The sequence below is a fragment of the Scomber japonicus genome, chromosome 11, assembly GCF_027409825.1.
Source record: "Scomber japonicus isolate fScoJap1 chromosome 11, fScoJap1.pri, whole genome shotgun sequence".
Taxonomy (NCBI): Eukaryota; Metazoa; Chordata; class Actinopteri; order Scombriformes; family Scombridae; genus Scomber; species Scomber japonicus.
In genome coordinates, this window is record NC_070588.1 from 7,453,323 (window position 1) to 7,470,840 (window position 17,518).

Genomic DNA, 17,518 nt, shown 5'->3' on the forward strand with positions numbered 1-17,518 from the left:
AACTGTGAGACACAGTCGTCGTCCTCATTCATCTCGATCTAAATTCAATCACACTGCGGATCAGACCAGAAAGGGAACATTTATCTTCTCCAGTATGGACCTATCATCTCATGGAAAGTAATATGTTGCTTATTTTGTGCTATCACTGTTGCCCTGTGCAGCTGTAGAGCGAGATTTGCTCTTATTTTATAAAATCAGATTCATTTTAGACTAAAGATATCATTAAAGAGACCAGGGTTGTAAACAAAAACAACAAAATGACCCATTTCAGTCACTGAAAGACCTCAAATAATGGACTCGAAACTGTGGTGATTTTGTGTTGGAACAGCTTTTAAGTCATTTTGTATATGTTGTACAATAAGAGTTGCAACTACTAGTCAATTAATTGATAATTGTTTGATAGAAAATTCATTGTATTTTTTGACGATACATTTTAAGCACTTTTTTGATTATAGATCAGTCATTTTTTATGACTTTTTAAGAAAAATATCTAAAATGATCTGGTTCCAGCTTCTTTAATGTGAAGATTCTCTGGTTTCTTTCTGGTTTCATCAACTGGATATGGATTGTGGACTGTTGGTCAGAACATAATATTTAAGGTTGCACCTTGGGCTTTGAGAAACATTTTAAAGATGACCAATCAATTAATTGAGACAATAAGTGACATTAGTTGCAGCTCTATGTACAATCACACATTTACTCACATTCTTAGCAGTAGACGCACACATACCACACCTCCTGAGCCACAGAGCGGCCTGCTAGAGAACAGTGCTGATCGTGTCAAAGTCCTTACTGATCTGAGAGCTGCTGGGCAGCGACTTGAGGTACTCCAGGTGCCTCCTGGCATCCTCCTGATTGTGTCTCACATAGTAGATGACATATGCAATCACCATGGTGAACCATCCGAACATGGTGATGAACATGGCTACGTCGGTGGTCTTGTGGTGAAAGTTGCAGAAGTTGATTCCTGAGTCCAGCACCTGGATTACCGGTTTGCCAGCATATTCCTCCTGCACCGCTGTGTGACAGATCACCTCGTTCACTGTCTCAGGGTCCAACCGCAGCTCCCTCAGGACCTCCTGCAGTGTACACTCACAGTGCCATGGGTTGTTTGAGAGGCTGATTTTCGCTCGAAGACGGGCGAATGCCTCTTTGGGGACACTTTGGATATGATTGTTTGATAAATCCAAAACAAGGAGGCTGTCAGAAACACCTTGAAATGCTCCAACGTCCACAGTTTCAATATCATTGTTTGACAGGTCCAACTCCTGAAGGTAGTTCAGTTCTTTGAAGGCGTGGTTAGGGATATGGGTTATGTGGTTGGATGCCAAAAGGAGGACCACAGTATCTCTTGGAATATCTGATGGGATCTTCTCCAAGTTGCGAGACATACATTGGACCACAGTCATGCCGCTCTTTTCTATGCAGTGACAGCTTGTAGGACAAGCCATCACTGGTGTACTTGTGAGGAATATTCCAGAAAAGAGCATGCCCCATAAGAGGGCAAAGCCATCAAAAACATAGGATTTTCTGGGCATAGCAAACCCCTCTAATTCCTGCATATTCAGCAGTGACCTCCACGTCCTGTCAGGCAAGATCACTCATAGTTTCATCTGATTTTGAAATAAAACAGTGATACCTAAAGCATAATTTGCTTTCAAAATTACAAAAGTCTATCCACACAAATCTAAGCACTTGATTTGAGATAACACCTCAAACTTGATTTGATACAGTTTAATACAGTCCTTTAAAACAAAATCCAAAAGAGCCGATCCAAAAATTGAGCTCACTGAGTATATTCCAGCAGGGTTTTGTAATTTCAGGTTTGCTGTGAGAACGTTGAAAGCTTCAGCAGGTTAGGAGCGGGGCCAAACTACACTGGCATCAGCATATCGTGTTTGGAGCTGAAAGAAAGAAAAAAAAACAGTCTTCAGCAGAAAAACAAATGATTATTTCTTAAATGAAGCAGGGTTTGGCAATACTTGCGGTCAGTGAACATATTTGGAATCAAGCTTGCCCAGGCAATGACCCTTTGCTAAGATAAATTATTTTACGAGTGCACAGGCAATTGCCTTTGTCTTCCCAAATCTAGCTGAGTAAATGCAATTCCCACAATGTTTACAAAATGCATAATGTGATTATTGAGAGGAATCCATTTCACTTTAGCAAATCTCATAAAACAGCAGGCACACTCATGGGTCATCGCCAGTATTCTCTCATTGAATTAGGAGAAGCATAATTGTGTTCTGCATCGTGTGCTATAAATGTTACATGTCATTTTCAGATGCGAGAGCACTGTAGTACATACAGTACTAGTCAAAAGTTTGGGTACACCTTCCAGTTCACTTGAATGAGAAAGCGAGTCCAGACGTTTGGCTGGTATTGTATAATCACATTCTTTCATAGCTGGACAAAGAAAGAAAAAAACAGCTCATCTTCTTTTGAGTCACACAATGAAGAAAAGCTTCTTTTTTTGTTGCTCTGCTCCCTCATTTAAAGGGCTGCTGTCTCTCTTTCACAGATTTATGACAAGAATAGCTGTGGACTCTAAAATTACTCAATCTGTCCTGCAGTAGGATCATCACTTTGGGACTAGCTACGCACCCTCTGGTGAACTAAACTGATCACACAATGAACCCCTCCTGCGTTGGAGGTCATCTGTCCCATGGCACTACTGTCCTGCTCTCATTTTTCTTTTCTTTCTCTCTCTGTCTTTGGCAAGGGCAGTATAGCTTAAGGGACTCTCTCTCTCTCTCTCTCTCTCTCTCTCTATGACTCTCACTCTCATTCTCTCTCTCTCTCTCTTTCTCTCTCTCTCTCTCTCTCTCTCTCTCACACACACACACACACACACACACACAGACAGACAGACACACACACACACACGTCTTGAATAAGCCTCTCATGTTCATATCGGTCTGAGCTCAGCAGGAGGTGTGGACAAGACGTGGCACCTACACACACACAGGCACAAGGGCTGCTAAAATACCCTAGAGTGATATTATGACAGCACTACACCATAGTAGTAAAATAGTGGTCGTCTATTTATTAGTAATTACACACACATGTACACAATATTTTAAATGAAATTAGGTCTCACATTGGGTATTTGCTTGACCAACATTTTATTTTAGTATAGTTTTGCTGGAATATAAACTATCGTTTCAGATATAACAACATTTAGTGTCTCAGCTTGACACAAAATTTGGGAAAGTAAACATCGATGTATCCTAAATTCATAAAAACAGACCTAATAAGCTCGATTTATTCTAGAAATAAATCAGGAACTTCATTAATGTTAATAATGCCTGCGAGACGTGCAGAGTAATGTCAGCATTTATTTTAAATACTGCGGATTTTAATCACATTAACATAAGATTCTGGTAGAAAAAAATACTACATCTGCAAAAAACTAGAGCACACAGGATAATAAGTTAATTAACAACTTGTAGAGATACTTACCGCAAAGATTTGGATCTTGAAATGAATTAATAGCTACTTTTCATCCAGCTTCAGCTACAGAAAAAGGTGGTGTGGTGCCAAAACGGAGATATTGTCGCAGCTGCTGCACATCTGTTGCATCACTGAAACCTCACATCCTCTGAATAGGATTTTTCCAGCTACTTCAACACAATGAAAGGATGAAGGAGAAAACGGCAAAGTTGGTGAGCGGCACGAGGTGAACTTACGAGATCTCCGAGAGAAATGAGTCATATCTCCAACAGTCCGTTTTTATGTCCTCTTCCTAAAACACAAGAGCCACACTTGTTGATGGTGAAGATGACAGTGGTGATGGTGGTAGTGGTGGTGGTGGTCCAGCCTGATCTGGAAGGTCTGGAGGTGAGGCACCGGTCCGACTCATCACGCGCCTCTCTCTCTCTCTTTCTCTCTCTCTCTCTCTGAACAGCGCGCGCAGGGCAACAGAAGGAGTCCCGGCTGCGCGTGGATAGTACTGCTGTTCTGTTGGCAGCTCTCTTCTTCCTCCAGTCTCCTCTCCTGTCTGTCTGCCTGTCTGACTGTCCTTCTCATTGTCCTCCTCTCTATGCACTGTCCCCTTCTCTCCCCTCTAAGACATATAAATAGTAACACGATCTAAAAATGATTCTTGGATGAAAAAACAAAGCAAAACACATAAGGCAGGTCCTTTGATCATGACTTTTAAAGTGACTTTTGTTAAAACAAGTAAATAATGGGTCAATATGTTAAAAACTATTTTTAAACTTTTTTAAAAATAATGTCAATACAAAACAACAACAATCAACCAAAGTCACAGAGAGAAAGAATTGATTCTCTCACCTCAGGACCTTGTCCATGCCATATTGGCCTGTGATATATTGATTATTTTAATCACCTCAAGTGCCATACCTAACTATCAAAAACCCAGCATGATAGGGATTTAGGTTGCACAGCAGTGGATCAAGGTGTCAGCCTTGAGGTCTGACTGCACTGTATTCTGGTAGTAATTGCCCTATTCAAATTACAGAGGCTTTGGACATTCTACACTCACAAACTGCATGCAAAGTAGACTATATGTTGTTTATCTTTTTTTGAAATGAATGCTCATTAATTTCTTAGTACAGTATGTTAGATAATCAAAGAGCAAATAAGAGCACTATCATTAATCTCATACAGAAACTAAGCTATTACTTGTATGTGCCTTTTTAAATAAGCACTTATGATATATTTTATAGAAACAGGCATTTTACAAGTCAGCATTGCAGTGAGTATAAGTTGCATAAGAATGGTTGGCAACGTCAGACCCTTATGTGACCTTAACAGATTGACCGTAAGTGTCAGCACATGCAGTGGAGCATTCAGCATTGTTTTTCATTGGTGAAACTCAAAAATGAAAAGAGCTATTTCAAGCAGCACAGAAGCAACTTATTCTGAAATTTGTCTTTTGTCAGACAAAGAACGCTACATCTAAATGTCACACTTGCTCATGAAATGATGTAACAATTCGACAGTGCATGTCATAAAAAAATACAGTATCATGCGAACCTGCCTGATAACCTTGACACAAACAGAAAAAAAAACATCTGTAAATATGGAGGCTTAGTAAAGTGAGTTTAACCACTCTTCAATTCTATTTTTTCTACTCCCCTGTCATTCAAATGTAGGTCAGCTGGTCCCACTGTTCCAGGTGTTATTTGAGCTACTGAGGAGTGCACGTTTTCACGGAGGCAGTCCTGCCATAGTCTCAAACCCACAGTGTGCCAGCTGGTGTGATAAATTGTGCTATATGTGGTACTTTACTACTAAACTCCTTCAATTTGATGTAGAATAGCCAATACATCTCAGTCACGACACCTACTGTATATCACATTTAACCACTTATTTCAACAAGACATGCTTTTGATTGGTGGTGAGGCTCTGCTGGTGTGATGTTTAGAGCAATCTGGCCCTGACTGACCCCCGGCAGAGCTTCAGATACATGATGATTGAAGAGAATTAACATGTATGATGGAACATTCTGATTCATTCAGGGAGATGAATTGCAGTCAGTAGGTGGTGAAGGAGCATATTGCCCGTTTTGGAAAGCAGAATGAATGAGCACCACTTAGTTTATAAGGACCACCTAGGTGGATGGAAGAGATTGTGGATGTGAATGATTGGAAATAAATGAGGCACATGACTATAAATGACTTCTGTGCCTGCCTGAACTAGCTCCAAGCCCAGCTCAGAGCTCCATAGCTCCCTCCCATTTTACATTCGGGGGAACCCATGACGATGTTTGGGATGAAATATATGCAGTATGAGAATCTCTATGTCTTTAGTTTATAAGGAATTACACATAAAACAAGAGACATAACTAACTAAACACACAGCACAACTTAAAAAGAGGTGAAAGACGGGAGAATATATACACATCTATTTTATATTGTGTACTTTTATTAATGGATTCTATGTAATGTAAAAGAAGTCCAACTTAGTTTTTCTGTTCATTGTTTGTGACCCACAACCTGACTGTTTTATTCTGCTTGCATAGCATCATTTTCAGCCATGACGGGCAGAACTTTTTAGTGATGAAGCTTCAGTTGGCTCACTGTGTGCTCCTTACTCGGCACCAAACAGCAGCGACTGCTAAATGCTGACCACAGTGCAGCATTAAGCAGATCAACACTCAGATATTTCTCTCAGGAGTGGGTGGAGACCAAAAAACTGAGCCAAAGGAACAGTGCATATTGAACTTAGATTCATAAAGTTCTTTGGGGCTGCTGCATATCAGGCTAACGTTTAACATATTCACCATACAGTACCATACACTAAATGCAGGTTTAATTAAGTGACCATACAGGAAAACTCTTAAAGTGCATCATTATGGTAGAAGTGAAAAAATGACAAATTGTGTGCTTAAACTCACAATGTTTTGTCAGATAGTGTAATATTTCATACTTACTGGCCTTACAACACTGTGTAGCATTCATTATAAATTGGGTCTTTTTTTTGAGAGAAAGAAAATCATTATAAACAATAAAATAAAATATTTGGAGAGAAAATAATTTTAAGCATATGTGTCACCAACCTATTTTTGACAAAAATAGTTGGAGACACAAAACATTCAGAAAAGAAAAATGAAGCGAGGCCACGGGAGAATCAGTTTTGTGCAAGTTTCCCTAAAAACATACTTAGAATAATCTAGAGAGACAACAACAGATAGTTGACAGAAAGTAATTTGAGTAAATATGAGCTGATTCTTGAAAATGTCCATCCATGAGGTAATTATAGTTTTCCTAGTATTTGTGCGCTATTAAGATATTAACTCTTATATTAGTATCTTCACCTCAGATGAGATTTCATGTTTTTTGTGACTTCCTGTGACACTGCAGAATCATGTGAGTGAGACAGTGTGGCTGAAGGAAGATACTGTCTTCTTTTTATCCTTTGCAGCTGCAGTCAGTGTTGTTTGAGTGAGAATACAAGTGTTTAAGGGGTGAAATTTTAAATGTACCTATCTGCTCTTTACAGCAGAGGAAAGTTCTGATTGTCATGCAGGGAGCAAAATGAGTTTCACTGCTTGTATGAAGAAGTTTTCTAAGATTCTTGTGATCTTCAAGCTATGGTAAATTGGCTGCCTTACAGACAGTTTAAAGACAGAGATGCATTGTCTCTGCACTCAGGGAGTTTGCAGTGGAGCCAACTCCAGACTTTAAACACCTGGCAATATATAAAAAATAGTAGTCCATCGTAATCAGAACTTACAAAGGCTGAAATCTGTATGGTTCATAATTAAAGATTTTCCAGACTTATGTAATGCTGTAAAACCACTTGGTGCCGCTTATAGCCAGAATAACACTGACAAATTGGTACTTTAGTGAGCTAGACTCGGAGCCATCATGCTGGGAGGCAGGATAGCAGAAAGAGCAAAACAGAGTGCCAGTCTGGTGAAATCACTTATATGCACAGTTTACTGGCTCTGACTGGCATACATCATTTTATTCAAAGTAAACTTACCACACATGGCCACTAATCATCTGCCATCCATCATTCACTTAGCTACAACAGAGGAAGACTCCAGCAGTCATGAATATACTAAATTAGAATGAATGACCATGGAGATATGTAAGTTGAAAACAAAAGCATGGCTCAGAGACAACAAAAGCAGATGTAGGGACACATTTATCTTCTTCTATATATCTGCTGAGCATTATGAATTTCATCCTTTGTCTGGCCAGATAAAGGGTCATAATAGAGATCACTGGTGGTTTCATTCTGCCAAAACACATACTTACAAAGTCAGAAAATGGGAGGACTGTGACAGTCACATAAAAGAAAGCCAAGGTCAGGAATTTGGAGCACAGCTGTTACGGGAGCAGCAGAAATACCATGCATTGAGTGCCACAGAGAAGCAGAAGGGTTTCCGCGTCAGCGACTTGCACTAACCTTCCTCAATCAATTTAAGGTTGGAGGATTGCAAACAAGAGGCTATGCATCTAGATGAACAATAGCACTGGCTTTATCTTTGGATCAGTTTATTTTGATTTATGTGGCCATAGTAGAATTTCCTGATGTCAGGCTTTTTCCCTGCTTGTTTCATGTCCTAAATGGTACGAGGGAAACTGTGAATAAGATGGCAGAACTCCACATTTGTCCCATTATTAACATCCCGATGAAGTGTTTCTAATGATAACCATTTATTTATATTAAGCACAGTTTAGGACACATTTGACTTGCCTTGCCTGTAATTGTCCCTGGGACAACTAATAACAGCTCCAAACACAAAACACATTCATCTAACTCTGCCAAGAGGCAGGGGAGGTGGTCTGCTGATGTATGACCAGTTGGTTGTGACACAGAAGATAAAGGACTGAGGTGTAGTTTGGCTTTTGTGCATTGGCTTAGAAGAATGTACTCGGCAGGTATTGACGATTCAAAAACCACAGGTTCAGTTTTCCCCAGGAGGCCTTTCCACTCTTCTTCCTGTTCACCTGCCCCTTAATGAATCTCCAAATACTTTGCAATAGACAAATTATCAGTGTCAACTGCCTCCAGGCAAGTCAGCCTCCTGTCATCTACGTACTTATCCAAGTGTATCACTTTGGATTTCCTTTGACAAAGTAAATTCATCTCTTCTGATAAGGGGGTCAACATACTGATGAGCAGAGACTTTAGCTTATAACAATTCATCACCATTACGTACTCACTGTAGCAGTGTCCGAGGGAGCAGAGCATTAGCAGCTAATAGCATGCACAGGCAGGGGAGGTGGGGTGTAACTCTCTGATTAGCTGCTGTAATACATCCAGAGCTGTTTGTGTGTGACAGGATGACTTGTATTAAAACACAGACTGCACTGATGCATGACAGGAAGTAAATTGGCAGTGCATGATTTATCACCAGCTCTTCTACCGTATTATTCTTTATTATAAACGATGTTGAACCTTTTGCAGTATATAGATTACACACCCATGTGTACACGTGGTTCCTAATATAGGTGTCGGGACCCTGAAGCTGAGGGGTTGCCAGGTGATTTGATGAAAAGGAAAGAAAAAAATATCTATGTTACACAAAACAGGTTTTTTCTGACTTTTCAACCATAATTAAGTTCAATTCAATGGCTTTATTCTCTTCAAGTGTCCCAAAAATACAATAGTGTGACAGTGAGACAGCATAATACATACCAGCATGACACCAGGAACCTGAAACTCAAGCTCCTAACTGGAATTCAACCATGATTCATATTATATTATTAATACCTCTGCTTTTTATATTGACGTTAAATGTTATCTCTTTCTGTCTGTATTCATTATTATAATTATTATCAGCCCTGTAATTCTATAGTAGCACATCTTTATTAAGCATTATAAAACTGTACACAAAACTCAGGTGATTTTGAAAGTTCAAGTAAGAGATATCTGAACACACTTTAAAGAGGTACTCTAACTAGTCATTAAGTTTGGGCGACTCAAAAGACTAATATTGGAGAAAACTCATTTCCAAACTTTGCAATTCGATAGCATCTTTTATTGCAAAATGTTCCTGTCTCTGAAATGCCTCAGTAGCCCTGATGACAAAATTAAGGTAAATTGTTCAAATTTTTCACAGGCTGAGTAGCACTCCTCATGAGAGATAAAATGAACCCAATCTGTAAAATCAGTGCTGTTCTCATTTGAGATCCTTAATATAGTAGGTTTATTGTTATTTTTTGTTTATGGGCTTTACATAATACAGTTTTATAATGTGGGATTTGCACTGCTCTTCCCTACTGAACTACTGGCCATGGTCTATTGCCACAGCTCCAGATCTCAACAATAAAGTAATTAAATAACAAAATAGACTGACTCCACTATAAAAAAAAAAAAGAATAAAAATCCTTGACTCAATTTTTTATGAATGAGGTGGTGATTCATACCAAATACTTTCAAGCTAAATCAACATAATAACATCCTCTTGACTGAAACTGCAATTACTGAGTCAATGCAACCCATTTTAGGACAGTTATTGTTCAGACGGGAACACTCAAAATATTATACTATTGTTACTTTCTTTTTTCATTTTATTCCATTAAAAGTCCAGAGTGACGACAACAAGTTTCCTCTTTTTTTGTATTTATTGTTAAAACTTTTACTAGCATGCCACTGTGTAATTATGATGGTTTGATGCTATATTTATCTTTAAATACCAGTGATAGTCTGACATCAAAAGACCTCCAGCTTTCACTATAATTCATGAGGAAAATTATAGAAAAACAAAGACATTTTTCAGTTGAAATTGACGTCATATTTCCTTTAATTCAGACTGATAATTATGCTATGCCCTCACAGAAATACTGAGGTAATGATCTGTCTGGAACTGACACTGAAACTCCCTTGTGTAACCTCTATTAACATTTAGCAGAAAAATCATAAAAGCACATCTGTAACTAAATATCTTGAGCTGAACAAGTTGAAATGCAAAGTTTTTGTAATAAGTTGGTGGGATCATATAACCTAGCTATGAATAAATGTGAATAAATAGCATTTAACCCTCCTGTTGTCCTCAGGTCAAGGAAGGAGGGAAGGAAGGAGGAAAAGAGGAAGGAAGTAAGGAGAGAAGGAAGGAGGGAAGGAAGGAGGGAAGGTAAGGAGTTAGGAGGGAGGAAGGAAGGAAGGAAGGAAGGAAGGAAGGAAGGAAGGAAGGAAGGAAGGAAGGAAGGAAGGAAAGAAAGAAAGGAGTAAGGAGGGAGGACAGAAGAAAGGAAAGAAAGGAGTAAGGAGGGAAGGAAGGAAGGAAGCAAGCAAGGAAGGATGGAAGGAGGAGGGAGCAAAGAAAGAGGGGAGGAGGGAAAGAAGGAAGGAAAAATTAAAGAAATAGGGAAGAAGGAAGGAAGGAAAGAAGGAACAGTCAAAAGAGGTGGGGTCAATTTGACCCGGGAGGACGACATGAGGACTAACAACTTCCAGAATTGGCCTGGACTCACTGGGTCAGTAATAAGCTTCCAGTCTGGTTTACAGGTTGTGAAAAAAATAAATGAATAAGTTAATTTTGTGAGATTTTGTAGTATACCATGCGCTCTGTATAGCCTGTAATTCAGTTTCTGCACTTTTCATGACATATTTGTATAAAGAGCCATGAAGACATTTTGGAAAACCTAAAATCTACATGAACTGTATGATAAAGTCAACAAGGACTGAAGGCAATTAATCATTCCTCCTCTCCTTTAATGAAAAATCCTAGTACTGTAACTCAGAGAGATGAGAGAGATCTGTGTCTTCTCTGATGACAAGGACAGACATCATGTCTCACTTAAGATCTTCAACTTCCCATCTGCTGTGACATATGTAAAAGAGAAAACCATTGGCATTTATTACACTTCCACATAGCTTCTGCTGTTTTCTCTTAAATATGTTTTAAAAAATTGTCCTCAGGAAACCTTTACTAAAAATGAATTCATCCTACTAACAGTAACTGGCAATACCAACTTTTTCAATGATTGGTTTTCTTTTTGCAAGTGAAAGCTGAAGATTTTTAATAATAGCCACCATAACTCTGATAAGAAGAATTAATATAACATTTTAAAATTACAAAATACACAGAATTTTATTTGCCTCTTTTAAACTGTGTCTATTTTTAAGCCATTGTCACATAAAAATACCTTTATTATACTGGAAATAAAGGGACTCTGATTCTAATTTTGATCAAATGCATTATTCCTGAAGAGATGTTATTTTTGCATACAGTAAACAAATGATGCTGTCAGTCCCAAAGATAGATTGGAAGTGAAACAAAGCTGAGTAACAGAAGCTTGGTCTGACGTAGGCTGCAAGATGCCCAGTCACAAATTAGAGCATCATTTGTGTCGAGTGAAAATGCTGCCAATCAAAATGACTCAGTGTCACAAAATAGTCTGCACATCATCTGTGTCAGATAAACTATTGTACTGAAACTGAGCACTGAGTATGAGCATCACTGGTAAGGTTTCTCTCACAAAGGCTATTATAAAAAGGGGCACTATACCTTTTAAAGTTTATTTTTTTATCAAGTTAGTTTTGTTATGCAGTTCTTTCCAGATTAAACATTATAATAATTTCTTTATTAAATCAAGAGGCAAGAGGAAGGGGTATATCCTGAATAGGTCGCCAGTCAATCACAGGGCTCATATATAGTATAAAGATACAGACAGCAATTCACACTCGCACCTATGGGAAATTTAGATTCACCAATTAACCTAACCTTGCATGTTCTTTATCCATGGGTGGAAGTCGGAGCACCTGGAGAGAACCTATGCAAACTCATAGAGGAGTCCCAGCTCAAACCCAATACCCAGCAATAAACATAAGATAATACAGGTATTTTGAATAGCTTACATATTGAAGGCTAAACATCACCACTTCATAAATACACATCATAAAGTCTGTAAATAGACTTCTGCAGCCCTAAATCCCTGACTGTTCATTGGAGGTAATTTACCAAATTGCATCCCAGCAACACATCTTTATGAAATATACTGGGTAAGTACTAATTTCAACCCATGGGTGGATCCATTTCCTACCCAGCAAGCCTTGAAATTTTCTCTGAGACCACTTAGGAGAGCTACATTTCTTTTGAGGAACAGATGGTAAATGCCAGCGGAAAAATAAAATGATGTGTTAGAAGATATTCTCTCTTAATGAAGGGACACATAGTTCAACCCTGAAATCTTTTGAATAGCTACCGCTAACTGCATTCACTTTCAAAATTTACTACAATAGGATTGGGTGTCAAGATGTCTCTTTCTTTTGTTTGCTTGAGGAACACAAAAACTACATCCTCGGCATCCTTTGTCTGATGACAATCTTGTCTCGTCTTATCTCCGACCTGCTGTCGTATTGACCTGCTACTACTATTACCAGCTGATGGCCTTTAAAGGGGAGCCTATTATGCTTTTCCTTATTTTCAGTCATACATATTGTCTTGGTCTTGTCACAGTCTGTCTTTGTGTTCCTTAGTTGTTATTCTCCGCACCAGCAGAGACTCTCAGTCATTTCTCCTTGTTATTCCAAGTCTGGTCTGAGTTGAGGTATGCTGTTTTGAGTTGTATCTAAGACTTCTGTCATAATGTCATTTATGTTGCCTTTATTATTCTAGACTGTATTCAATGTGTTTCTGGGTGTTTGTTTTTTTTACTTTGCACTGTGTTTTTTCTCCTGTGTCTCCAGCCTGGTTTCCCCTCCACACCTGCCCTGCATTCTGCTTCATTAGCCCTACACTTTTCCAGGTGTTTCATTAGCCTGTCAGCTTCTTTCCCATTGTCTTGTTTTATCCCTTCATTCCCTTCAATTGACTTTCTCCACCCATCTCCACACCTGTACCTCATCTTCTCGTTAGCTCTGTAAGTATTTTAGTTCTGTTTCCTGTTCTGTATTTATTGGATCCTTTGTTAAGTCTGGTTCAGTTTTGCCTTGCTGGCTTAACGAGAGTTATTCTTCAGCCCTGCTCTGCCTATAGTCTCCTGCATTTAGGTCTATCTGCTCCGCTCCTCATAACATTTATGACTGCAAAGTAAAATAAGTAGTTCACATTTGGAGGTGTGCTGGTCATCTGCAGCTCATCATTAAACATCATCATCAAAGGAGCTAGAGCGGTCAAACCAATTGGAAGATTGACCGTTCGATTCCCAGCTCCTCCAGTCCATATGTCAATGTGTCCTTGGACAAGATACTTAACCGCAAAATGCTCCCGTTGCACCAATGGTGTATGAATGCTTAGTTTCCTCCTGATTAGCAGGTTGCCACCCTGGGTGGTAACTCCTGTCATCAGTGTATAACTGTGTGTGAATGGGTGAATGAGATGTAATGTAAAAGTGCTTTGAGTGGTCATAAGGACTAGAAAAGTGCTATATAAGTACAGTCCATTTAACATTTGTGGCTATTTCTGCTTATGCTGTCATTTCCTTAACAATAAAAGTATCCTGTTATTTAGTTTAAAACTTTTTAATACTATGCAGCAAAAAGCAGTAGGATTTTTGTTGGTTTTTCCTCAGCAGTATAAGATAAATAAGGACTTTTTTGAACTGTGAATCATGCAAAGCTACTCTAGTGGAGTCCCAGAATAAAACATATAAAATTGGAAAGGTGCATAGAGCTAAAATAAGTAGATGTAAGATGTAAAATAAGATATACAAACTCATAAAAACTCAAAAATCATTGAGGGTGAAGCCCTCATTTACAATAACACTGAACAAGGAAGAAGACAACCCATTAAAACAAACACATTTAACAAAAAAAGTAATAACAAATCAATTTAAACAGGTACAAACAGAAGTTAAAAGGTTTGAGATTTTGGATTTAAAATGACCAACACAACAAGAGATTCATTTAGATTAGTTCAATTAATTAACCCAAGGACACAGGATTAAAACTGGGAACATATTTTGTTTTTGGGTTTTTTTTTTCCATTTCACTTTGTCTTTTAAAGAAAGGTTAGATTATGCATCGACATTTATTAATATGCAGCAGACTCTCCAATTAATTATTTTTGGTCACAGACAGTTAAAACCCCCAGTGCACTCTGTTTTTAGAAGCACTGACAAACTGAATGAAGTCATAGATTTGAACATACTGTACTGTAAGGCCAGATAATGGGGGAAAGTATAATGAGGGAATTACTCAAGGTTCAGTGATTTACTGTTACCAGAAGAACACCTTGTATCTTTAAAAGGTCAGAATAATTTATTGAGGTTAAGGACTTCAGTATTTTTAATGGTGAGTTTGTGTTTATTTAGTACACAGCTGTGAGGAGTGAATGTAAAAGTACAGAAGAAGAGAAAAGGATGCAAGAAAGATCCCTGCTTAGTGAAATACTCATCTTCAGCCGTAAGCAGAATGCCCCAAGTACAACTCACACATCCATGAAAACGTTTTCTAAGAACCGTAGAGAAATATTTACTGGAATTAAAGTTACAAGTGTTGATTTCTAAATTGGCATTTATATGAGCAGACGGGGGTCTTGAGTGTTCATTTGCAGCAGTCAGCAATGACCAAATGTCTTAAAAGCACACACCAGATGGCTAAGAGTGTGATGGTTTTCATTCCAATCAAACACTACACCATCTGATTACACTAAGCTGAAAAACCTCAACCAGAGAGTTTGTTTTAGCTCCCATCAAGTACCAGATGGATGGGACACAAATTGTGTCACAAGAAGTTAATTATAGAGTATATTAAACTCTCAAATAATCCCCCATGATTAGTTTTCTGGTACCCTGAGTGTTTTCCATTGTTTATAGTTGGAAGAACTGTTCATTCCCAAGAATCAAACTGGTATTTATAAAGGTCAGAAAAAAGACAAGTCAAAAATAGAACTTACTATATATACAATACCAGTCAAAAGTTTGGACACACTTTCTCAATCAAGAGAATGGGACGGTGTCCAAACTTTTGTCTTGTACTGTATATAATGTTGAAAGTTAAATAATTAAAATGGTAAAAAATAAATTCTAAACTTTTCCTTTAACCTCCAGTCAATTGATAAAATTAAATGATAGTTTGTTTTTTCATTTATTTCACTGATTAATTATTACTTTCATGAGTTAATTGTAATTTTTTTTTCTCTCCTTGGCTCTCATTTATCAAATCCTTATTCTCCCCACGCAACATGCTCCAAAACATTTCTAATAAACCTTATTCGTATATGATTTTGAGGGAATTGAGTGGTCCGTGTGTGTGTGTGTGTGTGTGTGTGTGTGTGTGTGTGTGTGTGTGTGTGTGTGTGTGTGTGTGTGTAACATCTTCATAAAATAACATATTAACAGAGCTGGACACTACACTGTCAGTCATGCTGCCCATTAGCCTCAAGGGCCTCTTGAAGCAGTGCAGAGAAATAATCTCCTGCAGTCCGTAGACCAATCAATCCCAATGTAATGCAGGAGAAACACAAGATAACTTTATTTTTATCTCATGTGCTCAGCAAGTAATTTTTATTGAAATAACTAGGCACCAACTTAGAGTTTGGTGTGTATAATACATCCATGCTAACATCTGTGGACCCTTTACAAGACAGACATTTTCACTTGTGAAGCAGGAAGTAATACAAGGTCGAACAACATGAGTTGGATCACACTGGCCTGATAACGGACGGGCTACAGTTAACAAGCTGACAGCTCAAATTAAACATTGGGATGACAGATGCGAGGACCTGTAGGTTGGTTGGTCTGCCAGAGGGGTTCGAGTGGCCTGCCCTACTGACTTTATGTCCAACTACTAGAGGAAAAACTTTGCCTGGACAAAAAGCCCCTGCTAGATGAAGCCCATCGTACACTGTGAGATAAACCCAAACAGGGAGATTGACCCCGACCATTTGTTGTAAAAGTGCACTACATTCACATTCACAATGAAATTCCAGCCTACAGTCATTCTTGCTTCACATATTAATGGATGACTCACCTTACATAGACATTTATTGGCATCCTCTTACTAAGGTTCTGTTTATTTTGTAAAAAGCTTACAATTGTCCAACACTATCACAATTCTCTCGTAGGTAGCTGTACTGTAGGTTACAGTAGTTGGCTATGATGGTGATGGCTATGATGGAGTGTGTAGAACATTAGATGAGGTTTAATTGGCATGTCTCATTTGAGGAGACACTTGGATACTGTTATTCTGGTATGAATCATTATGCTTCATTCCTTGCCCCTTTAGATGTTGCTATGGTTTCACCTAGATTATCAGAGCAACGTGGAAGTGGGCTTAATTTTTATAGCTGGAATTGTAGAGCCCTTAATAATCCTGTTAAGTGCAGCAAAGTGCTCCTTCATCACCAACACTTGGGCTCCCCGATAATCTATTCAAAAGAAACTCATTTTAGAGTTTCTGATCAGACCAGATTAAAAAGTAGTTGGATTGGCCAAATTTTTCATTCTTCATTCCAGGGTGAACCCAGAAGAGCAGCTAGTATATTACACAAGTCAATTCATTTTGTTCCTTCAAATGTGATTTCAGATCCAAATGGGAGGAACTTGATTATTAGTGGCAAAATGTAAACTACTCCAGTGCTTTTTGTTAATATAGCTATTGCCCAAACTCAAATGATGATGGCTTTTTAAAAACTTAGTTTTCCAATCCACCAGGTATATCTTAGATTTCCTTATTTTAGGTCCTCTGGAAATTTCTTTTTTTCTTAAGTCCATCACACTTTTTGTCTTTTTAGATAATAGAGTTCTCCCATCTGTAAAGTCAATTTCATAATGCAATGGTTATATCTGACCATGCCCCTGATCTGATGATAACTGTGCTCCATGGGATTTCAATAAACTCTTAGTTTCAAATGAGGGCTTTGTGGAATTTATTTCAAAGCAAATAGATTTCTTTTTTTAGTGTAAATAAAACTCCCAGTGTGTCTGCACCTGTGTTATCGGATAATCTGAAGGCATATATCAGAGGTGAAATAATTTCTTACAGTGGTTATGAGAAGGAAAATAATATAATTAACAATTTGCATTACATAGCTGGACATCATTTATGTCACCTCTCCTTCTCCTGATCTATATAAGGCTTTAGTTATGAATCATACAACGGAAATGCTACTGAAATCCAGATACACTTATTACGACACCAGCAGATT

General features: G+C 38.3%; 1 protein-coding gene across 1 annotated transcript; it reads right to left on the reverse strand.

Annotated features, from left to right (window-relative positions):
* Nucleotides 1-758: 758 nt before the first annotated feature.
* On the reverse strand, nucleotides 759-1,562 carry lrrc3 (leucine rich repeat containing 3). Its single transcript, XM_053329111.1, has one exon. It carries the CDS (start codon nucleotides 1,560-1,562, stop codon nucleotides 759-761), a length of 804 nt encoding a protein of 267 aa, XP_053185086.1.
* Between the last annotated feature and the right edge of the window lie 15,956 nt (nucleotides 1,563-17,518).

Bases quoted from the DNA above. Each gene is read 5' to 3' on its own strand.
- lrrc3 (XM_053329111.1), bottom strand. From the start codon at position 1,562: ATGCAGGAATTAGAGGGGTTTGCTATGCCCAGAAAATCCTATGTTTTT.